General features: G+C 32.2%; 1 protein-coding gene across 3 annotated transcripts in view; it reads left to right on the forward strand.

The window, feature by feature from the left end:
• Window positions 1-21,161, forward strand: part of ARHGAP15 (Rho GTPase activating protein 15) — an 818,431-nt gene that overhangs the window by 445,747 nt on the left and 351,523 nt on the right. For all 3 annotated transcript variants that reach the window (XM_074302035.1, XM_074302034.1, XM_074302036.1), the window contains exon 9: window positions 14,262-14,384. In XM_074302035.1, coding sequence (XP_074158136.1) covers window positions 14,262-14,384 — 123 coding nt within the window. The remainder of the gene's footprint in view (window positions 1-14,261; window positions 14,385-21,161) is intronic.

The following is a 21,161-nucleotide window of genomic DNA, read 5'->3' on the forward strand; positions in this document are numbered from 1 at the left end:
CAGTGTTCTCTAGACATGGCAGTCCTGTCACTTCTATTTCTATCTTCTCAGTGTCCATATATATGTCCTTATTTCTGCTTGATGGAATTTTTAGTTTCTTTTAAAGCACAACCCAGATTTCCCCTTCTCTACAAGGCTTTTTTTTCCCCTTTCTGACATACCTCTCATTCCCAGTTATTTGCGTTCTCCCTCTTGAATTTAGCTTGTACCCTTTTGTGGATATATGTTGTATTCTACCAATAGAAGGTAAACTCCTTGAGGGCAGTAAGTTTCATTTTTGTCATTGTCTCCCCAGTATGCGATACACTATTAGCACCTAATTTCTTTTTGTTCAATTGAATTTAATCTGTTGAATCATATTCTACTATGTCCATTCTTAGCAGTAGAATAACTATAATACCACTAATTACATCAAAATCTACACCACATGCTATATAAATAGTAAAGCAAAGTCACTATTCCTTAAAGACCGCTGAATGCTTATACTGTGACAAGGAACATGTTAACTTAGTCATACTTTAAAAACCTGTTGACAACTAAATATAACTAATAAAATAGGCTACAAAAAGACTGTGACTGATTTATAATGGTTAAAGTTCATGTCTGTATTGAGCATGGTTTATAAAAACAAACAAAAAACAATCGCTAGTTCTTTCCACTTCTTGACACTGTTAAAAAATTGACTAATAAATTTATTTCTTGGCAGATGACTTTCTTTAAGTTATGGGCTCTCTTTGAAGTTCAGAAGAATTGAATTTTGGGTTAAATTAGAATGAATTTATTTCTTCCTAATATAATATGGAGTAAGCAACGGAACCCAAAAGATCAGACTCATTTTCTATCATAGAGAAGGAAGGAACAGTTATCCATGGACTTCAGTATTCTCCATATATTTCTTTCATTACTACAAAATATTTTGAATATTTCAGGGTTTCAGGGGATCTTTCCTTTATTAGCTATTGTTTCATAAAAGTGAAAAGCTACAAACCTGTAAGGATGCGGTTCCCGTAAAACAAGAGAAGGGAATTGTAAGGGCCCTTTAAATGGGCTGACACAGCGTGATGGGAGATTTGAGTGCCCCAGGAAGTAATCTCTGTGGATATTAGGATTGCCCAGTGGGTGGCATCTTGGCCACATTGAGATAGCTTCGTAATGGGTGACTCTCTCACTGGTTGGCTGTGTGTGAGACCTCACAGGCCCTTTATAAGCCCACTGCAGGCAGCAGTCGCTCTCTTTAACCTGGCGCTCTTTACCCTGGCTCCCTAGCCTGGATGGGCAAGCCAAGATGCGCAGAACTGAGTCAATCACAGTTGATCACCACACAATTTTGCTGATCTTGCTTCTGCTCATTTTACTCTGCATCAGTTTGTACAAATCTCTCTAGGTTTTTCTGAAATCTGCCTGTTAATTTCTTATTGCACAATAATATTCCATTATATTAATTTGCCATAGCTTACTCAGCCATTTCCCAATTCATGGGCATCCCCTTAATTTCTAATATTTTGCACTACAAAAAGAGCTGCTATAAATTTCTTTGTACATTTATGCCCTTTTCCCTTTTATTATCTTTTTAGAATACAGATATAATAGTGGTATTGCTGGGTTAAAGCGTTTACATAGTTTGGTTGTTCTTTGACATAGTTCCAAATGGCTCTGCAGAATAGTTGAATCAATTCAAAATTCCACCAATAGAGCATTTGTGTCACAATTTTTCCACATCCTCTCCAATATTTATCTTTGTCCTTTTTTGGTCATAATGGTCAATCTAATTGTTATGAGGTGGTATCTCAGAATTGTTTAAATTATATTTCTCTAATCAAAAGTAATTTAGAGTACTTCTTCATATGTCTATAGATAGCTTTGATTTCTTCAACTGAAAACTATCTGTTCATTTCCTTTGACCATTCATCAATTGGAGAATGGCATACATTCTTATAAATTTAACTCATTTCTCTATTAAAATTATATTAGAAATTAGGACTTTATCAAAAAACGCCAGATGTAGAAATTGTTTCCCATCTTTCTGCTTTCTTTCTAATCTCAGTTACAATTGTTTTGTTTATATGAAAGCTTTTTAATTTACTATAATCAAAATTATCTATTTTGCCTTTTATAAGGCTCTCTGACTCTTGTTTGATCATTAATTTCAATGCATACTTTTGGGACATCACCAGTTTTTTATAACAATATTAGCATATGAAATGATTAACAACACATCACAATGTGTCTACAGGAACAGAAAAGTACAATCTACCCTGACTGGGATATTTCCTGAGTTACTGTATTGCTCATGAAATACTGGCATATTCCTTGACAAAATAGAAGATTATGATAATTTATCATAGATGATACAGAATCTGAATCTTCTGTCTAATAATTTTTCATAATATATTTTCCTGCCTTAATAATGAGGACATGGCGTGAGGATGGACTTTGACCTCACAAGCAAAGTAAAATGTACTCTAAATAATCATTTGAATCATAGAAATATAGAAATAAGGTTGAAAGTGACCTTGAATGTCATTTAAAACAACCCCCTCATTTTACAAATGAAAAAAATTAAGGCCCAAAGTATTTAAATTTCTTCTCTTATACTATGGTGGCTTTCATGATGAATGTCAGAGTAAATAACTATACTCAAAGCCACAATTCTAAACATATGAAATTTTCTAACCTGAATTTTATTGCTAAATGTTCTAAACTCCTAATTTTTTTTTCTGGCACAAAGAGAAACAAAAATATATATTACTTTTTTGAAAATATAATAGCTTATTTGTATATTAATAATACTTCAAGATGGAAGTTACTTGATTAAAATAAGTTTTAGCAATTAAAATATCCTTAAAGTGTCTTTTAATTTTTGTCAAAGTTAACAGAGTCTTATGAAGATTAAAATATATTCTTGAAATATAAATGGAGAAAATATTATTTTTCCCAAAAAGTATGTAGGGAAAGTCACATTTAATAATACAGTAATTTGCTCTAAATATGTCTTTTCAGCCTGCCCATTATGATACAGTACCTTATGTGCAAAATGAGTAATTTGTGAAGCTCTCACCCTTCACTCTAGCTAAGTCTTGATACTCAAAACAAATCAATATTTTTTTTAGTGTGACAAATAAAAACATTATGATCCCTTTATCAGGTTGTATGACTTCACAAGGGATAACCAGGGCTACAAATCTAAAGAAATACCCAGGAAATGGATTTTAACTCAGTATGAGTAGGAACATTCGAATGATTAGTGATATTCCAAAATAAAAATGTTATCTTGAAAACTAATGGGTTCCTTTTTATTATTCATACTGAGTTTCCATACAGAGCTGGCAGTGTTCTCTAGACAGTATTCTTTGGATATAAAATTTGACTAGATAACCTTATCCAATTCATTATACAATTCTATATATTGAACATTTGTTACTTTTTCATTTGCTTTTTGTTAAAATGTACTCATTTGCATATGATGTGAGAAAACATTTAGAAGTAATTTGGTGGAATGGACAGAAAAAAACATTGGTCTTGAAGCCAACAAGACCTGTGTTCAAATCTTCCCTCTAATACCTACTCACTGTGTGATCCTAGACAAGTCATTTAATTTCTTAGTGATATAGGCAATTAAGACCATAAGCTTCAGACCTGCACTGGTAAAGAGGATTTTTATAACTAAGGATTCCTTATGCCAGTGAAATCACAAGTCCATTCCTTATTCCTACGTGAAATTATAAGAAGGTAATTTAGAATAGAAGGGGGAAAGTAGAATGGAAAATGAGGGTGAGATTTACACAGTTTAATTGCACAATGCATTTTGTAACATATTTTAGGATCTCCAAAGACTAAAATCAATTAATCAAAAAAAGCATTTATTAAGCACCTTATTTATTCACAGAACTATACAAAGTGAAAGGGATAAAGAACAAATTTAAACCATTTCTGCTTTTAAGAAGGTTGCAAAGTATTTGGGGTATGGGGAGAAAAGTACAATATCACTTTATTAAAGGTATTTGTATAGTGGTTAGATGCTAATTTGATTCTGAAAGACCAGGGTTCAAATTCCATTTTAGATATTTACTAACTTTTTGATCCTGTTTTGGGGCCTTAATTTTCTCATCTGGGTAAAGAAGCTAGAGTTGATGAACTCTAAAGTCCTTTCTAGTTCTGAATCTACCATCTTGTTTTGCTATTTAGTTCACAGTCTTCTAGCCTTTGACATTTTACATTAATAAGAACATTACAGTACTAAATTCCAACATTGCCCTGGTTTCTCTTTTTTTAATTTTGAGTACTGGGGGACTCAGCTAACCAGGCAGTCAGCTTATACTTGCTTTGAATTCAACATAAATTAGTCTTTGTGTGTAGCCTAAAAAATAAGTGGGGCCAAGTAGCCTAGAAAGCTTTTGTTTATAATCATAGTTCTAAAGGGTAATGATTCTGTTTTCCTTTGGTAACATCATTGAAACATTAGCTCTCTCAGCATTTCCAAATAAAAAAACATGTAATTGTAACATGGGAATACCGCGAGAACAGCGGCTTGGCAAGAAAAAGAGATATTTCAAAATATGGTCCCAGCAAGAGGAGTTCTGGCAGATGCTCAATTCTGGATCATATTATCCAAACCCTTGGATCTCTGGAAGGCTCGAGTTTTTCTTGGGTCTTCCATACATGCTTAAACAAATGGATAGTGGAAATCCATCAAAACTGCCTTTGCTGCCATTTTTCTCCTTGCTTTTTAAAGTCTGTCTTTAAATATGCTGAGATGGCTCATTACAATAACTCTCTGAACCTCTAGAGGTAGTTTAACACCATAATTGCTGTTCCAGGTATAAAAACAACTTCAAGGTTAGGCTTACACCAAATCTCTTATGTAGTGATATTTATTGAAGATCAAATCAAAGATCCCACGATTTTAACCATCCTCTAGTGTGAACAGCTTTAGCATCAATTAAATCTCTCAACTAGTTTAGTATTTTGCTCAAAGCAAATGCCTGTGTGGACATTATTATCAATTACAGCTCAGGTTGTATTTTGCTATTGGAAAATCTTAGAACTTGAGAAATCATAAATGTATAAGCAATTGCTCAGATCCTAAGGAAAATAAGTAGCTAACAATAGAAAAAAGAAAAAGGAGACTCAGAATGAAAACAAACCAAAAAGCAAAAATTCTGTGAAGCCCAGAAAATTAATCACAATTCAGACGTAATTTTCCTAGACTTTGCAATATGTAGAATTATGAACATTTACTCTATTTCTTCTTTAATCTGGGCTAAACACTTTGGAATTTAAACCTGTGCTTCTTAGGGTACTTTTAATTTTGAATGAAAGATTTAAAACAGGAATAGAAGCAACATAGTCACAGGCTTAGAATAAATCCCTCAAGTGACGGATGCTTCACCCTCAGAAAGTTGCAAATCTGAGGGGAAAGAAAAGGCTGAATTCTATTTTTCATAAATGATGGATTATTGTACCATGCTGTGTATTTTCCAGTAAAGTGTCCTTTTATTTGTGTTATGTGATTACAAGTTTCTAAAAGTATGTGTGGGGTCATGTTAGTGCTGTGGGAAAATGGAACAGTGTGCTGTTAAAATCAGTAGTGAAATCAGAAGCAAACTATGTACTGATTATCATAGGCATGTGTTTAAATTGTACTTTCCTTAATTGGCTATGTTATATTTACTTAAAATGAACAATTTGGCAAGTTTTTCTCCCCTGACAACAGAAAAGCATAAACTGTTTTATAAGTTTGGCTGTTAAAATGAGATTTGTAAACCACAATATTCCAGGACTTTTGCTGTTATTTAAAGGGACCCTGTAACTAACCAATGTTTTGTAATTGAGGACTTCTTTGCTTTCTTTAATTTTTTCCTAACCCTCTCAGGCTCCTCAGTTAATAAAAAAAGTGGTTCCTACTTAAAAGTCCATTTTTAGCTTTAATTTTCCTCAAGTATTCTTTTTTTTTTTTAAAGTAAAGTTAAATGATACCTGAGGCCTTAAAATTTGACTTGTCACATTTGAATATTTTCTAATTGTATCTAAAACTGATTGCTGACTTCAAAATCTGTCTTCCAAAGTCATTAGTAAAAGCAACTTTGGTGAATTCATTATGGTATAATGGAAAGAGATTTGGAGAACTGTCAGTGAAACTTGTTTCATCTTCTCAGCAGAGGTGGTAGACTTGGGGGGTGCTTAACTTAACAAGGGGTGGTTCCATGTTGTTGCAAAAGAGGACTATTTGGTAGTTATCCTTAAGCGAATATTCCAATAATATTTAGTGTTTTTTGTTTTTGTTTTTTTTTTAAGTAGGAAAGACACACACACATAGGGTATAATCTAAAGGCCATTGTTATCACTCTGGCTATTGTCCTCTAAATCAAATCAAGTCAACAAACATTCAAAATAGGCTTGCAATGGGGGGGGGGGTAAAGAGGGGGCAGACCAGAGAGAAAGCTGTGTTTGGCAAAGCTAGGTACCCAGGGGATAAAGTGCCAAGCCTGGAGTTAGGAAGACTCATCATCCTGAGTTCAAATATAGGCTCAGACACTTACTAGCTGTGTGAGCTGGAGAAAGAAATGGCACACTACTCTAGTATCTTTGCCAAAAAAAATCCCAAATCAGGTCATGAAGACACTGAACAACAACAAAGCACCAGGCACAGTGCTAAGTGCTGGGAATACAAAAAAAAAAAGGCCAAAAAGCAAACAAACAACACCACCAAAAACAAAACAAAACAAAAAACCCTCCCTGCTCTCAGAGAGTTCATAGTGTAATGGAAAAGCCAGCATGTAAACAATTATGTACAAATAAGATATAACCTGGGTAAATTGGACAAAATCTCAGAGGGAAAGCACTAAGATGAAAGAGAACTGGGAAAGGCTTCTTGAAGAGGGTGGGATTCTGTCTATAATTTGAAGGAAACCAGGGAAGTCAGAAAGCACAAATGAGGGGAGAAGAGATTTCCAGGAATTGGGGATGGTCAGTGAAGGAAATAGAGGTTTGTGTGTATCTTTCTTTAAATGTGTCACCCAGAACTGAATGGAATATGCAAAATGAAGTTTAAGACATCCCTATTTGATGCAGCTTGAAATTGTCCTACTTGATGAAGCCTAAGATCATATTAATTTGGGGAATGTCATAGTCTGCTAACCTGATGATTCTTAAGAGTTAAGATTTTGAAGTTAGAGTTTGTGAGTTGTAAGTAATAAATCAAGTCAACAATCATTTATTAAATTCTTACTATGTGCCAGGCACCAGGGAAAAAAATAAGGCAAGCTGAGTAGAATTAATAGCAATTTTGTAATGATGATCAACTGTAAAAGGCCTGACTACTTTGATCAATGTAATGATCCAAGACATTTCCAAAGAACCCATGATTAAAAAATGCTATCTACCTCTAGAAAAAGGACTGATGAACTCTGAGTGCAAATTAAAGTATCATTTTCTCACTTTTTTCCTTTCTTTTTAAAAATGTGGCTAATGTGGAAATAGTTTGCATAATTTCACATGTATAATTGATATCATTTTGCTTGCCTTTTCAGCAGGTAAGGGAGAGAAGGAGAGAGAAGGAGAGACTATGGAACTCAAAATTTAAAAAGAAGAGATATTTTTAAATAAATAATAGTTATTTAAAGGTTAAAAAAAATAAGACAGACACAATCTCTGCCCTCAGGAAGTTTGCCCCAATTTGAAGACAACTTCAGTAGCTACATGATATATAGCATAAATGAAAGCATTTTGTGAGAGGAAGGCTTTAGCACCTAGGTATTGAGGGGAACCCAGAAAATGTTTTGTTTAGTAGGTTACATGAGAATTGAGTCATAAAAAAAGATGTGGAAACTAAAATTGCAAGGAAAGAAGTTTGTAAATCTCAATGTGTTATGTAATGTTGTCATCATCATCATCATCATCATCATCATCATCATCATCATCTTATTCTTCTCTATATAAACTACTTCTCTATATAAACTACTTTCCAGCCCAACCAGACTGTAAACTATCTTGCCTTTGTTCATATTACAATATCCTTCCTCCCCTTTTTCTTGATAGATCCTACTTATCTTTTAAAACAACTCACATATCATTTTCTCCATTTGAGCTCTCCCTGACCTCCTTGTCTATAACAATTTTCTTCCTGAGACTTTAATATGTACAACAGGTAATATATTGTCTTTAATAGATATTTGTGTTTGTCTGTTACTTCTCTAATAAACAGTAATCTTTGTGAGGGCAGGGGCTCTGTTTTACCTAAACTTATCTTCCCTAGCTCTATCCCTAGTTCAGGGTTCATCATATAGTAAATGGTTAGGAAATAGTTGTTTAATGAAACAATGTAAGAAGAAAAGAAAGATTGCTATACTTATTATGCATAGAGCAGTTTGTTAGTTTGCTAGACTTTTCACTACATACGAAAGCCTAAAAAAAATAGAATACTTGGAAATGTATAACCATTTTCCTTTGGAAATCAGTGCACCTTACACACGTTTCTCACATGTAGAGCCAGATGGTGCTATTGAAAACAATATAACACACATATCTATCTCCCTAATTAAGAATCTTATCACCATAGTATCTAAGGGTTCCAAAGAGATATGACTAGATACATAATTATTTTTATAATGTAACATTTACATTGCTTTCTGTATTTGCAAAGTTCTTTCCAAATCACATAATTTTTACTTCTTATTAGAAACAAGAAAAGAATGTTTTTGTATCTCTATTTCTTTATTTTGTTTTCATGGAAAATGGCAAGGTTTTTAGATTGTAGACTAATAATAGCACATGTTAACATTAATGATCTCTTTTTTTTTTTTAAGTAGTGGCTATTTCATGATATATAATCTCAATGGTAGAATTGAAGTAAATTTTATCCCAAGACTGACATTCTTAATAATATGATCTTCTTTTCACCCAAGAACAGCCAAATTTTTACTCAAAGAATATAACATATATAACATTTGAACCAATTGATGGCCCAACTGATATGTCTATTGAAGCCAACTTTCAATTTGTTGCAAATTACAGTGACTGAAATAATTTTATGATTTGACCCAAATTAAGAGCAAGTTTATGTATGTTCAAACATAACCCAGAAGACGCTTTTCCTTTTTCTTATGTCTTTTCTGAAAAAAAAATTCCCTTCTTCCTGAATTCTTATCATACAACTAAGACGATAATTGTTCAGTTAATGAATCAAAATCCCAACTTATTTATATATGATCTTGACTTTGAGAAAAAAGGCTGGATAGAAAATCATAAAGGTAGAATGCACCATAAGGGAAATTTGTTTTGGTCAGTCATGAGCTTGAGCAAAAATCCTTTCAATTTTCTATTGGGTTTAATTAAAATTCAAATTATATTATTTTTTAATTAAATTTTATTTTTTCCATTAGCAAAATTTTATTTTCTCTTCTGACTAAAGAAAATATAAATAAAACCTTTGTAACAATTATTAAATCAAAGCAAATTCCTACACTGGTCACATGGGGGGGAGAATTCTCAATGCAAACCTGAATTCTCTTTCAGAAGGTGGTTAAGATGTTTCATCACAGATCCTCTTTGTATTGGTTAAATTATTAATTTTTAAAAAGTTTATCTTTACAATTTAGTCACAGAATAAATTGTTCTACTATTCTTATTTCCAAGAAACATTGCTTTTTGTAATTTACTACAACATAATAATAGTCTATTGTATTTATATTTCATAATTTGATTAGCCTTTGGCCAATCAATAGACAGATGGGTTTTTTTCTAGTTCTTTGCCACCACAAAAAAAGATCTACTATCCCTATTTCTGCACGTTTCCTTTTTCTCTAAATTATTCTGAATTCAATGTTCCTTTAGCCTTGGTACTTGTATGAGTATTGAGGCTTCTTAGAGATAAATAAATCATATTAAAATCTCATGTCTCTGGAGGAAAGTGGAGGAAACTCTGATTGGAAATATTCTCCAAAGGTTATTTCTATGGAAAAGCTGTCAAAATGAAAATGATCCACATAAGACTCAGATCTTGTACTAGATCTGTCCATAATCATAGATCTACTAACTGAGCCCCTGGTTATACTAAAAATGGTCACTAAAATGAATTCCATATTTCCAATAGCTCTGCAAAATTGGATTTGACTTCTTTGAATCACTAAAAGGTTTGATACTTCTTCCTAATGACTACAGAGAAGCCATTAAAATTACTAAGAGGTCTCACTTTTTAAATTTTTTTTTTTAAAAAATGTATTTTTTATCATTTAGGACTATTTTATTGTCTAAAAAAATTCTCATATTTGCTGTATAACGTACTGTTACTCATCATATAATTTCTGTTCTCACTAGCCTAGTCTTCTCAATATCACATGAAATTATGCAGATCATTTCATGATTTGAGTCTATATTAACATTATTTCATCTTCTCACATACTCTTACTCGTCCATTTCATCTGGAAAATTTTACTAATCGATCTGGGCCTAACCCATGTTCTAAATCTTCTATTTGGTCTTCACAGACAACCTTACAACATAATGATTCCTACTAATTCTGAATTAATATAGTGCTTACAGTTTTTACCACCCACCAGTATAATGAAGGATTTAAAACAGCAAGTGATAGTGGGAATTGAGTGAACCACAGATTCCATCTTGTGACAATTCTGGATCTAGCTCAGTTCCCTTTCTGCTCAGTTATGGATCTAGCCCAATTTTTGTCTTTTGAGAAAATTTTATTCAATTTTGGGAATTGTGTGAAAACTTTATTGCATTGTTTGAATCTAGCCGTACAAATCTAGGAAACTTGCTTCCTCTACCTATTGCTTAAAGACCCTTAAGTAAGGACCTAGGATATGAGGACTAGAAACTCTGTAAGATATGAAGGCTTGCATAAGTACTTTTTTACTGTTATATGTCTCAAGGAATAGATGTGTTTTATCTGAAAACTGGCCCTATGCTAGCCAATCAGTTATTGTTTCCATACTTCCTTGATTATATACAGACACTTGTGGTGCAGAGGGGAGGGGGAAAAGGAAGGGAGTTGTACACCTTTTATTCTGATATCAAGGAATGGCATTTGTTTGTGCTCCCCCTCTCAATTTGTAAAGTCCCTAATCTTTCCCTCAGTTTAAAGTCAGATTACTTATTTTTGTATCTTGGTTAATTATTTTCTCTTAATTAATTGGTATTATTTAATTTAATTGTTTTTAATGCATAAAATGTCTCTCCATGTGTTTGGGGTTCAGTACTAAAGCTGAGGAGGGCTAGTCTTAATTTGTTATTCAACTAGCATGCTTTGATTAATAAATTGATATACTCAGAAACCTGAACCTTTGTTTTCTTAGGCATTTCCTCTTTTACTTGCAATGGCTCTCACCATGTACTAACTTGTATTGTTAATTATTTATTTTCTTAACTTTCTAACTAGATTATAAAATCCTTGAAGAAAAGAATAATCTTAAATATTTTTATTGATGGCTACAACATGATACCTAATCAATCAATATTCATTAATTGAGTAAAGTAGTGAGCATTTATATTTCTATGTATAAAAAAAAAAACTTTTTGGAAGTGATAACTACATTGCCAGTATTTCTTTTCCTTTTCTTCTCATTTAGAAAAATATTTTTAGCTCTCATATATTTTTGCTCTCATTAATTCTGATATTAGGGACTATCCTGTGAGACTAGTATGGAATTATTCCAAGAAAGAAGGGATTTTTATCCAGTTATTTGAGGGACTTTGTCACTTCCTGAAATCCATTAACCTCTTCTCTGAGTAAAGGAAGTCGCTAACAGTTCTTCTTAAAATATATGCATTATCATGGAGAAGTGACACATCAAATCATTAATTACTATTAAGGTTTTCATTTAAATTAGTTTACAGTTCAGCCAGTCACTTAGCAGGGCCCTGAGTAAAAAGTATAATATCAGAAGAAGGAATTTAAATAGAAGTGGTGCAGAGTATTGGTAGAATTCTGGGCAATGTGTTTTTAAAAGGATGTTGATCAGGATATTTAAGAAGAATTTTTCATAGTGATAAGAATAATTAAGCAACTACAAATAATGGTATATAAAGGTAGGTTAAAGAGCATTGTAATGTTTAACATGGAGAAAAGAATACCTAAAGGGGAAGGTATAGGATATGACAGCTATTTTCAGAGATGGTCTCATATAAAAGAGGCTCTATACTGTGGAACTAGTGTGTAGGACCTTCTGCTTAGCTCGTGTGTAGAAGTAAGAACAATGTGGAGGAGAAAAAAAAGAGAGGAAAAGTTAAAGAATTGCTAAGAAAATTTAGGCTCACATAAAGAAAAACTTCCTAACAAGTGAAGGTGTCCTAATATTGAATGCACTAGATAGATAATAGATATGTTTTGTTGGATATCATCAGAGATGGCTTTTTAAAGAGAAGGACCACTCTGTGAAAATGATTCTGCTTCAGGTAAAGGATACTTCATTAACTTTTAAATATGGGCTTCTGTGAGGAATGGAAGATTGTTGTCAAAAACAAAATGTACCTTAGGGCAAACCTTGTAATAGTGAATACAAAATTAAATCTGGAAGTGACTCAGAAGTTGTCTAGTCAAACTTTTAGTCCCTAATCCCTCAGAAAATAAATTTCTCAATATACTCAACATATGGTTATCCAGTCTTTGCTTGAAGATCTCCAATAAGATCTTATAACTTCCTAAGGCAATCTATTCACTTTTGGGTTAACTCTAATTGTTAAGAAATGTTTCTTTTTATCAAAATTCTTCATAACTCTGAATCCCCAATCCCACTCCACTTGCTGATAAAGCAAGTTCTCCCCTTATTCCTCTCCTTTCTAAAATGTGGTGTTTAGAAAAGAACACAATTTATTCTAGATATGTTCTGATCAGAACAGAGTACAGCAAAACTACCAATACATTTATACTTATAAAATTTACTTTTTTAAACCAAATGTCAGACTTTGCTTTATTCCTATTATTGGCATCTTACTATATTCATGTCAGTATGCTGTTTTTCCAGATATATTTTTGAAAGCTGACTCTAACTGAACATACTAATTTTTCCCTAGATATTTTTCCTTTACAAATTTGAAAAGGAAGCCATTTGTTATTTATCCAAAGTATTGATAAAAATTTGGGACTTGAGTAAAGTTCCACCTAAGCAGCAACCTGTATCTTCTTTCAGTTCTTATTATAGGTTTTTATGATTAATAGATGCCATGCATGTTTCCTCATAGAAACACATCTGGCCTGTAGTGAAGAGTGGTGTGAAAAGTATGCAATAGAGTATAAAAAGTGGTCATTAGTAATTCTCTGAATAGCAGTTATAATGGAATGTTTTATTCACATCCAGCAGTTGAATACACGTTATTTCACAAACATTCGTTGTTTCTTATTTACTTCCCAAGTAAACAATGAAAGCATTCACTCAACCTAGATTTTCAGTCATAGCAAATTTCTCAGCTATGGAGGAAGCTTACTCTAAAATTGAACAGGGAATTTGGGGAAATAATATGTGTATTTTGGACCACAAAAGATGCTTAAATTAGCTAAATTCTATGAAATCTGAAAATATTTGAATATAAAGTTAGGTATGCTCAGTAATTATCCATAAAATCCATCCCAACATTTTCATGCCCTTTTATTTTTTATGCCTTATGTAAATGTAGCAAAGATTTATCAATTATGGACTGTGTGCTAGGAACTGCAAAAGATGATGGAGATAAGAAGACATAAAGTAAATAATTCTGCCCTCAAAGAACATATGTTCTACTAAGAGGGATGGAGGCAGTAGAGTCACACCACATGTATAGGTAAATAAATAAAAAATATGTACAAACTAATTTCAAAAGGAAAGCACTAATAAGAATTATACCAAGAAAGAGTACCAAAAGATAAAATGCATATACAGATATATAATTAATAACTTTCGTATTTATCTTATGAATTTAAAATATTATTCTGAGAAGAGGAGGCATAGGCTTCATCAATTGCAAAAAGAGTCTGCAATAACAAAGTTAACAATTTCTGAGATAGAGGATATTCCCTTCATCCAGGCAACATAGTCCAAAGACAACTGATTTAATTCAGTCATCTGAGTAATTGTGATTTTATCAGGTCATATGCACACTTCAAGAATACAAAATCACTAATATTACATTTGAGAGAGCATTGCATATACATCACATATATAGAAAGCCTTGAGGCAGGTAACAGTTCTTTGACTAAAGTTCTAAATTTAATTTGTATAAAATAATAATAATAAAAGGGAGATTTACCAAAAGTCTTTCTTTTTTATCTCCAGTATTTAGATTACAGCACAGTGTTTCTGATACAAGTGACAAAAGCAGAGTCAAAAGCAGATTAAAGAAATTCATTACCCGAAGACCTTCTCTGAAAACTCTTCAAGAAAAAGGACTTATTAAAGGTATAGTGGATTTTGTGTTTTTAGGATAATAATTAGAAAAATCGTGATTAGATATTTCTGTACCCAGAACTTATATTACATATTACTCCTGTGGCAAGTGGCACAAAATGTGCCTCCAATATTTATTTATTAATGGAAAAAATTATTAATAATACAAGTGCTAATAATCATGAGGATAAAAATTATAACAATTAGCATTAATATATAAAGCTTCAAGATGTATAAAATATTTTATACATTATTTCATTAGATACTAACAACAACCTTTTGAGAAAAGTGTTATTATTACTTCCATTTTGCCAATAAGAAAACTAAGATCAATAGAAGTTAAATAGCTGAGTAGCAAATAATGAATAGTGAAATGTCATTATTTCACTATTCAATCACACACTGGTAATTGTGTAAGGCAGGGTTTGAAAAGGTTTCTTTGACTTAAAGTTCAATACTGACTCTATTCACCTACCTGTTTCAATTAAACAGAGTATGGGGGCAGAGGGAAGGCAGAATTATGTGGAAGCAGAGACTCTGGAATAATATGGTGAAGTCTTTTCTGTGTATACCAAATGGAATCAGAGGGAAAGAAATTCCCATTGCAACTTTTTTTCTTGTAAAGTAGATGTTAAGTTTTACTGTTTTGCTATTTATTTGTTGTTGAAGGAATACAAGTAATATCAAGAGGATGTAGCACCCTTTAAATTTGGTGCCCATGGACAACAACCTTGTAACCCTTAATTAAAATATAAATAATTAAATATTACTGTACTAATTTTAACTCTAATAACCTTAGTCAAGCAGTATAATTCTCTGAGCCTCAAAAGAGGTATTTTGGATCATCCAAGAAGGTATGACAATGAAAAGATTCATTGACTTTGGAATCAAAGGACTTAAGTTCATTCCTAACTCAATACTTGCTGCCTATATAACTGAGAAAATCACTTAACTGCTCATCTTAGACTTAATTTCCTCACCTACACAAAAAAGAACTACTTAGGATAATTTCTGAGATCTTTTCTAGGTCCATATATCTATTATACATAAATGTTTCCATTCTGAAGATTTGAAACTCAAGCCCAAAGTCATTTTTCTTTCTGTCCAGATAAAATACTTAGTAGAAAATGTTTGAAAATCCAGATATAAGAATTAGAAAGTCTTCAGGATTGCAAAGTAAGTTGAAAGAAATATTATTTTATAATCAAATGAAATAGAGATCTTGAAGCTGAGTAATATTGTTCAACATGAAAATATTTAGATATTCATAACTGGCTTGTCATATGAATGAAAGTCTTAACATAGTAGCAGAGCTGAGACCCAATCAAAATGTTGGGAAACTCTTTAATTCAGATCTTTCTCAGACCTCAGAAGTAACTGCATCACCAAATGTAATTTGATGTCTGATTAAATTTTAACCCTCACCAGCCCAAAGAGTCAGGATTCCTTAACAAGGATAATATTATGGCAGATCTATATGAAATGTTGCTTTCATAAGGTTCTGTAAATGCATTAAGTTAAAATTGTATTTCTTAGTTATTTCGTTTTTAATATGTTTCCCTCAAAAATATGAAACAAATTTTTAACTGAGTAAAAGATAATAATCCAAATTTAAAACCACAAGACATGTCAAATTACCAATTAAATATATTCTTTTATTAAAGAGGTATGGAAGCTTTCCTATTTCATTAAAAGCAACATGTTTTGATCAGTAAGAAAAGGCAGATAGGCAGGAAGGCAGGAAGGAAGGCAGGAAGGCAGGAAGAAAAGAAAGAAGGAAGTGGAAGGAAGGAAGGAAGGAAGGAAGGAAGGAAGGAAGGAAGGAAGGAAGGAAGGAAGGAAGGAAGGAAGGAAGAAAGGAAGGAAGGAAAGAGAAAAGAAAAGGGGCAAGAATACTTTTAAATGTTATCAGGATTAAGATGGCTAATAACTTTCAGCTAGGAATGAATATTTTATTAATTTTAATTCTAATTTATATGGCATTTTATGATTTGAAAAAAGGTTTTATATGTTACAACTATGTAATGTAGAAATTACAGATATATTGTTCCCCTTTTGTTCCCAGATGAAGAAAACAAGGTTCTAAAAAATTAAATGGTCAAATAACTGGTGGGTGTAGGAGGTGGAACTGGAATCCAGGTATCCTGATTTCAATTCAAATTCTTTTAACAGAATGATTTAGGAACTAAATAATCTTTCTCTAATAATTGTATCTTTTGACAAAGCAAGAATTGTTTTTCTTGCTACATATGATCTTTCTGGACAAAGGTCTTTATTAATAAGATGAAGAGGATCATAATTGGTGGCTTAATTTTAATTGATTTTTTAAAAATTATCAGATACCAATTCTCTCCCTCACACATTCCCTTTCTTCTCCCCCCACAAGAAATCAGGAAAAAACAAAATCCATTAGAATATATTGTAAAACTAATGCATTGCAAGTGGAGTTGTGAAATGATCCAATGATTCTGGAAAGCAATTTGAAACTATGGCCAAAGATCTATAAAACTGTGCATACTCTTTGACCCAGCAGTGGCACTATTGGATCTGTATCCCAAAGAAATCAAAAAAGAAGGAAAAGGACTCACATGCACAAAAATGTTTGCAGCAGCTCTTTTTGTAGGGGCAAAGAACTGGAAAATGAATAAATGTCATTCAATTGGGGAATGGCTGAATCAGTTATGGTATAAAATGATGAACAAGTTGATTTTAGAAAAGCCTAAAAAGATTTGCATGCTAAGTAAACAAACAGAACCAGGAATACATTGTATACAATAACAAGATTGTACAAAATCAAATATGAAAGACTTAGTTCTTATCAGCAGTTCAGTGATCCAAGGCTGCCCCAACAAACTTTGAATAAAAAACACCATGTGCATTCAAAGATAACTATGGATACTGAATATAAATCAGCACATAGGATGTTTTACCCTTTTCCTCTTTTTCCTCTTTTATTCTGATTTTTCTCTTCCAAGATAATTCATAAAGAAACATGTTAAAAAAGAATGTAAAAAAGTATTAAGCAAAATAAATTCTCACATTGCCCATGCCTCTAAAATAAAATAAAATAAGCCTCAACTTGCATAATCTTTGTAATACCTCTCTAGGAAGAGTTGAGTAGCAAGTTTCATAACAATATGAATAATTGTTTATGATTGTGTTCTTTGAAGATCCTAAATCTTTTAGAAATGTTTGTACTTACCATATTGTTGTTAAATAAATTGCTCTCCTGGGTTATACTCTTGTCACTTTGCATTAGTTCATTTGTCTTCAATTTTTTTTTTCTGTAACCATCTCCTACATTCTTTTTTATAGCACAATAGTATTCCATCTCATTTATAGACTATAATTTGTTTAGCTACCCCTCAATTGATGGGGATTGCTTAATATTCCCATCCCTTGACAGGAAATTTGTTTTGGAGTTTTTGTTTTTTGATATATTAGTAACAAAATTAAAAAGTTCTCAAACTTGGGAATGAGAAAGTGACATAGTGAGAAGACTCAGGATCAGTACTCAGAACAAAGTTTCATATAGTACTGTTGCTTGCTGCCTTCATGACTTTTGTTTGGGCCATGGGTTTCTTGACTGGGCTTGAGTTTCTTTCTCTATAAAATGATGGGATGAACCAGGGTACTACAAGGGCTCCTTCTACCACTTAAGATTCTAAGTAAGCTCTAAAGTTTCTTTCCACCCCTAAATACCAAAAAGTTTCCAGATAGTATTCAGCGCAAAGTTAGCCCTCTGCTCGGATTCAAGTTATTTTCATTGTTATTATACTGCTTATGAAAGCAGCATTTCCAGAGTGTTTGCTTGGAACATAATGTACAATTAAGCAACCACAAATCACCTAAAATTCAGTCACATACCATTTCTGCAAAGTGAATATTATACAACTTCTAGGAGAAATATCCAGAATTATGTCTGTCTGACTCTAAACATATTAATATGATAGAATATTTTCTGGCTTTTAATTATATTAAGAACAAAAAAAAATCCTATTGCAAGAACTTACTTATAATTAACAAAACAAGGGACCAACAACTACATGATTTGGAATGATCGCTCCTAGAAAAACTCATCCAAATGGCTCAGGTGAGCATAGTGTTAATCATGCCATTGTAAGTGTAGATGTTCTGAGAAGCCTTCAATTTCCATCAACTGCTATTCATATTTGCCAAGTGTACTTTCTCTCAGATGTGTATGGAATTTCATTATATTTTTATATTGTGTATCATACTGGAACCCATTCTCCAATCACTTTAATTATAGGCAAAAGAATATATTTTGGGGTGACTCATAGGTATATTTGCATGTATCCTCCAATTGTTTTACACTTTCTTTTGCTCATATTGGGTAATAACTCTTTAGCTCTAGCCAAACCTAAATATCCAGCTTTTAAATAATAGATCAGCTGCCCCAAAATAGGAAACCTTTTGACCATAATTTCAGAAAATAAGGCAATATTTTAATAGCACAACTAATATTTCTTAGAGGTAAATTCTAGAGAGGCAGATAACCATTGAAACTTTGGCCAATCTCTGCTTAAATGCCCACCAAGATAAGAGAAAAATGGAGCATAATGTAGTAGAAATAGCACTGAATCTAAAGGAACTGAGTTCAAAATTTTGCTTTGTTGTTAATATTTAGGTTATCTAACGTTTTTCTGAGCCTCAATTTCTTTATTTTAAAGTAGGAGGGCAATATTAACTTGTAAGCTATTTGTTCTTTTTGGACAAATCTAATTATCAGGAAGGGTAATTGTTGTTCCATTCAGTTGTTCCATCTAGTTCCTGATTTTATCAATTAATCAACAAGAATTAATAAAGTACCTATTATTAGCCAGATACTATAATAAACACAGGGGATACAGTAACAAAAGTAAGCCAGTCTCTTTCCACAAAAATGCTTCTATTATATTGAAGGAAAAATATGCATACATACATATATACACAAACATGTAGATAGATAGATAGATAGATAGATAGATAGATAGATAGATAGAGATATAGATACATAATCTCTCACTTCTTTTCAAGCCATAGTTCAATCACCACTTTTCACATAGGTAATAGGAAAGGAATAGCATATAATTAGGAGAAAAGTTAGACTGGAGCCAAGTTGCAAAAGACTATATAAATACTATCAATACATTAGTTGTCATTCCTCATTTCTTGTCATTCACAATTTTGATAAATATCATTTATGACTTCTTTAAAATCATTGATAACACAAAATCAAGGACTAAACATTGGAACTACTCTATTAGAGACTATCTACCGGGTTAAGATTTCTACTATTCAATACTCAATGGATATCAATTTCCTGAATCAGAGACCCTGAATTGAAATGTGAATTGAAAAGTTGACTACAAACTTGAGCAAATTGTTTGTTCTAATAGTGGACTTCAATTTCCTCCTCTGAAAAGCAAGGACACTGGACTAGTTGTCTCTATGGTCCCTTCCAATTCTCAACCTAAATTATCCTTTCATCCTATGAATTAACTGCAGTTCTAATCATATTATTTCTTTTTCTCTCCATCTTTCTCTGAAGGCTGGAGTGAAAAAACATGAAAAGTCTTCCTGAAATAGATCATTTCTCTAGTCTTCCCTGATAGACTAGCAACTCTACCCCCCAAAAAAGTTTAATCTTACTTCACTTGTGCTTTTTGTTTTGTTTGGCTGAAGCAATTAGGGTTAAGTGACTTGCCTCAGGTCTTCCTAAATTCAGGGCTGATGCTCTATCCATTGCACCATCTAGCTTCCCTGACTTCACTTTTTTATTATTATGGTTCTCATAAAATGACCCTTTAATAACTAGTTCTAAAAATTTTACTAGAAATTAATATCAAGTGCAATGGTCTCCAGTTTGTATTAATAGCTATAATTTATACATCTTAAAAATTGCAAATTCCTTTATATATCTTATCTCATTTAATCCTCAATTTCACTCTGTAAATAATTACTATTATCTTCATTTTACAAGAAAGATTAAAACAAGTAAAATGACTTGCCCAGAATCTCATACCGCCCCTAAAAATCTGTCAGAATTTGACTCTGATCTTTCTGATTCCAATTTCAGTATTCTATCCATTACACCTCTTAGATGAATTATTTACCTTCTGAATTATCTATTTTCTTTTCCTCTAAAAAAACTAGGCTCTAGGATAAAAAAATACTCATACTCAAATAGACTCCTGTACCAATTGACTTGAATATTCCCTCTAATGATTCAATGATCCCATTTAATATATTAAAAGCAATCTACTCTCAAGGAGCATACATTCTGAATGTCAAACTATAGTTCAATATTATATTAGCTACCTGAAATGCTAAGATAGCAAGGTTCTTGTCATTCCAACATTAATAGATTAGATACTTTTGGATACAGCTCTCCTAGCATGGACACATGTACAGAACCAGTACTAAGATCGGCAAAAATTGAAATAGTATCATACCTTCCCTTTGATTTAATATGTACCAAGAAGGATCACAGGATGCCTTTTAAATACATAAATCAAATCTAATGAACAGAAGAGGCAAGCAATTTACCTAAGTCTATAAAGCACATTAGTAATCAAGATTTCCCTATAGACTAGTTCCCAAGAATTTTAGTTGAGTTTTTGATATAGCCACACTGAGCACCTTTCAAATCAGAGCAATAGATTCTGGCTTTTTTTTTTTTTTTTTTTTTTTTTTTTTTTTTTTTTTTTTGGAGTGGTGGTGAGAAAAGATAATAATTTTCTCCTTTTTTGTTATGGTCATCAAAATGTGATTTACACTTGGATGCCC

The sequence above is a fragment of the Sminthopsis crassicaudata genome, chromosome 3 (genome assembly GCF_048593235.1).
Source record: "Sminthopsis crassicaudata isolate SCR6 chromosome 3, ASM4859323v1, whole genome shotgun sequence".
NCBI lineage: Eukaryota > Metazoa > Chordata > Mammalia > Dasyuromorphia > Dasyuridae > Sminthopsis > Sminthopsis crassicaudata.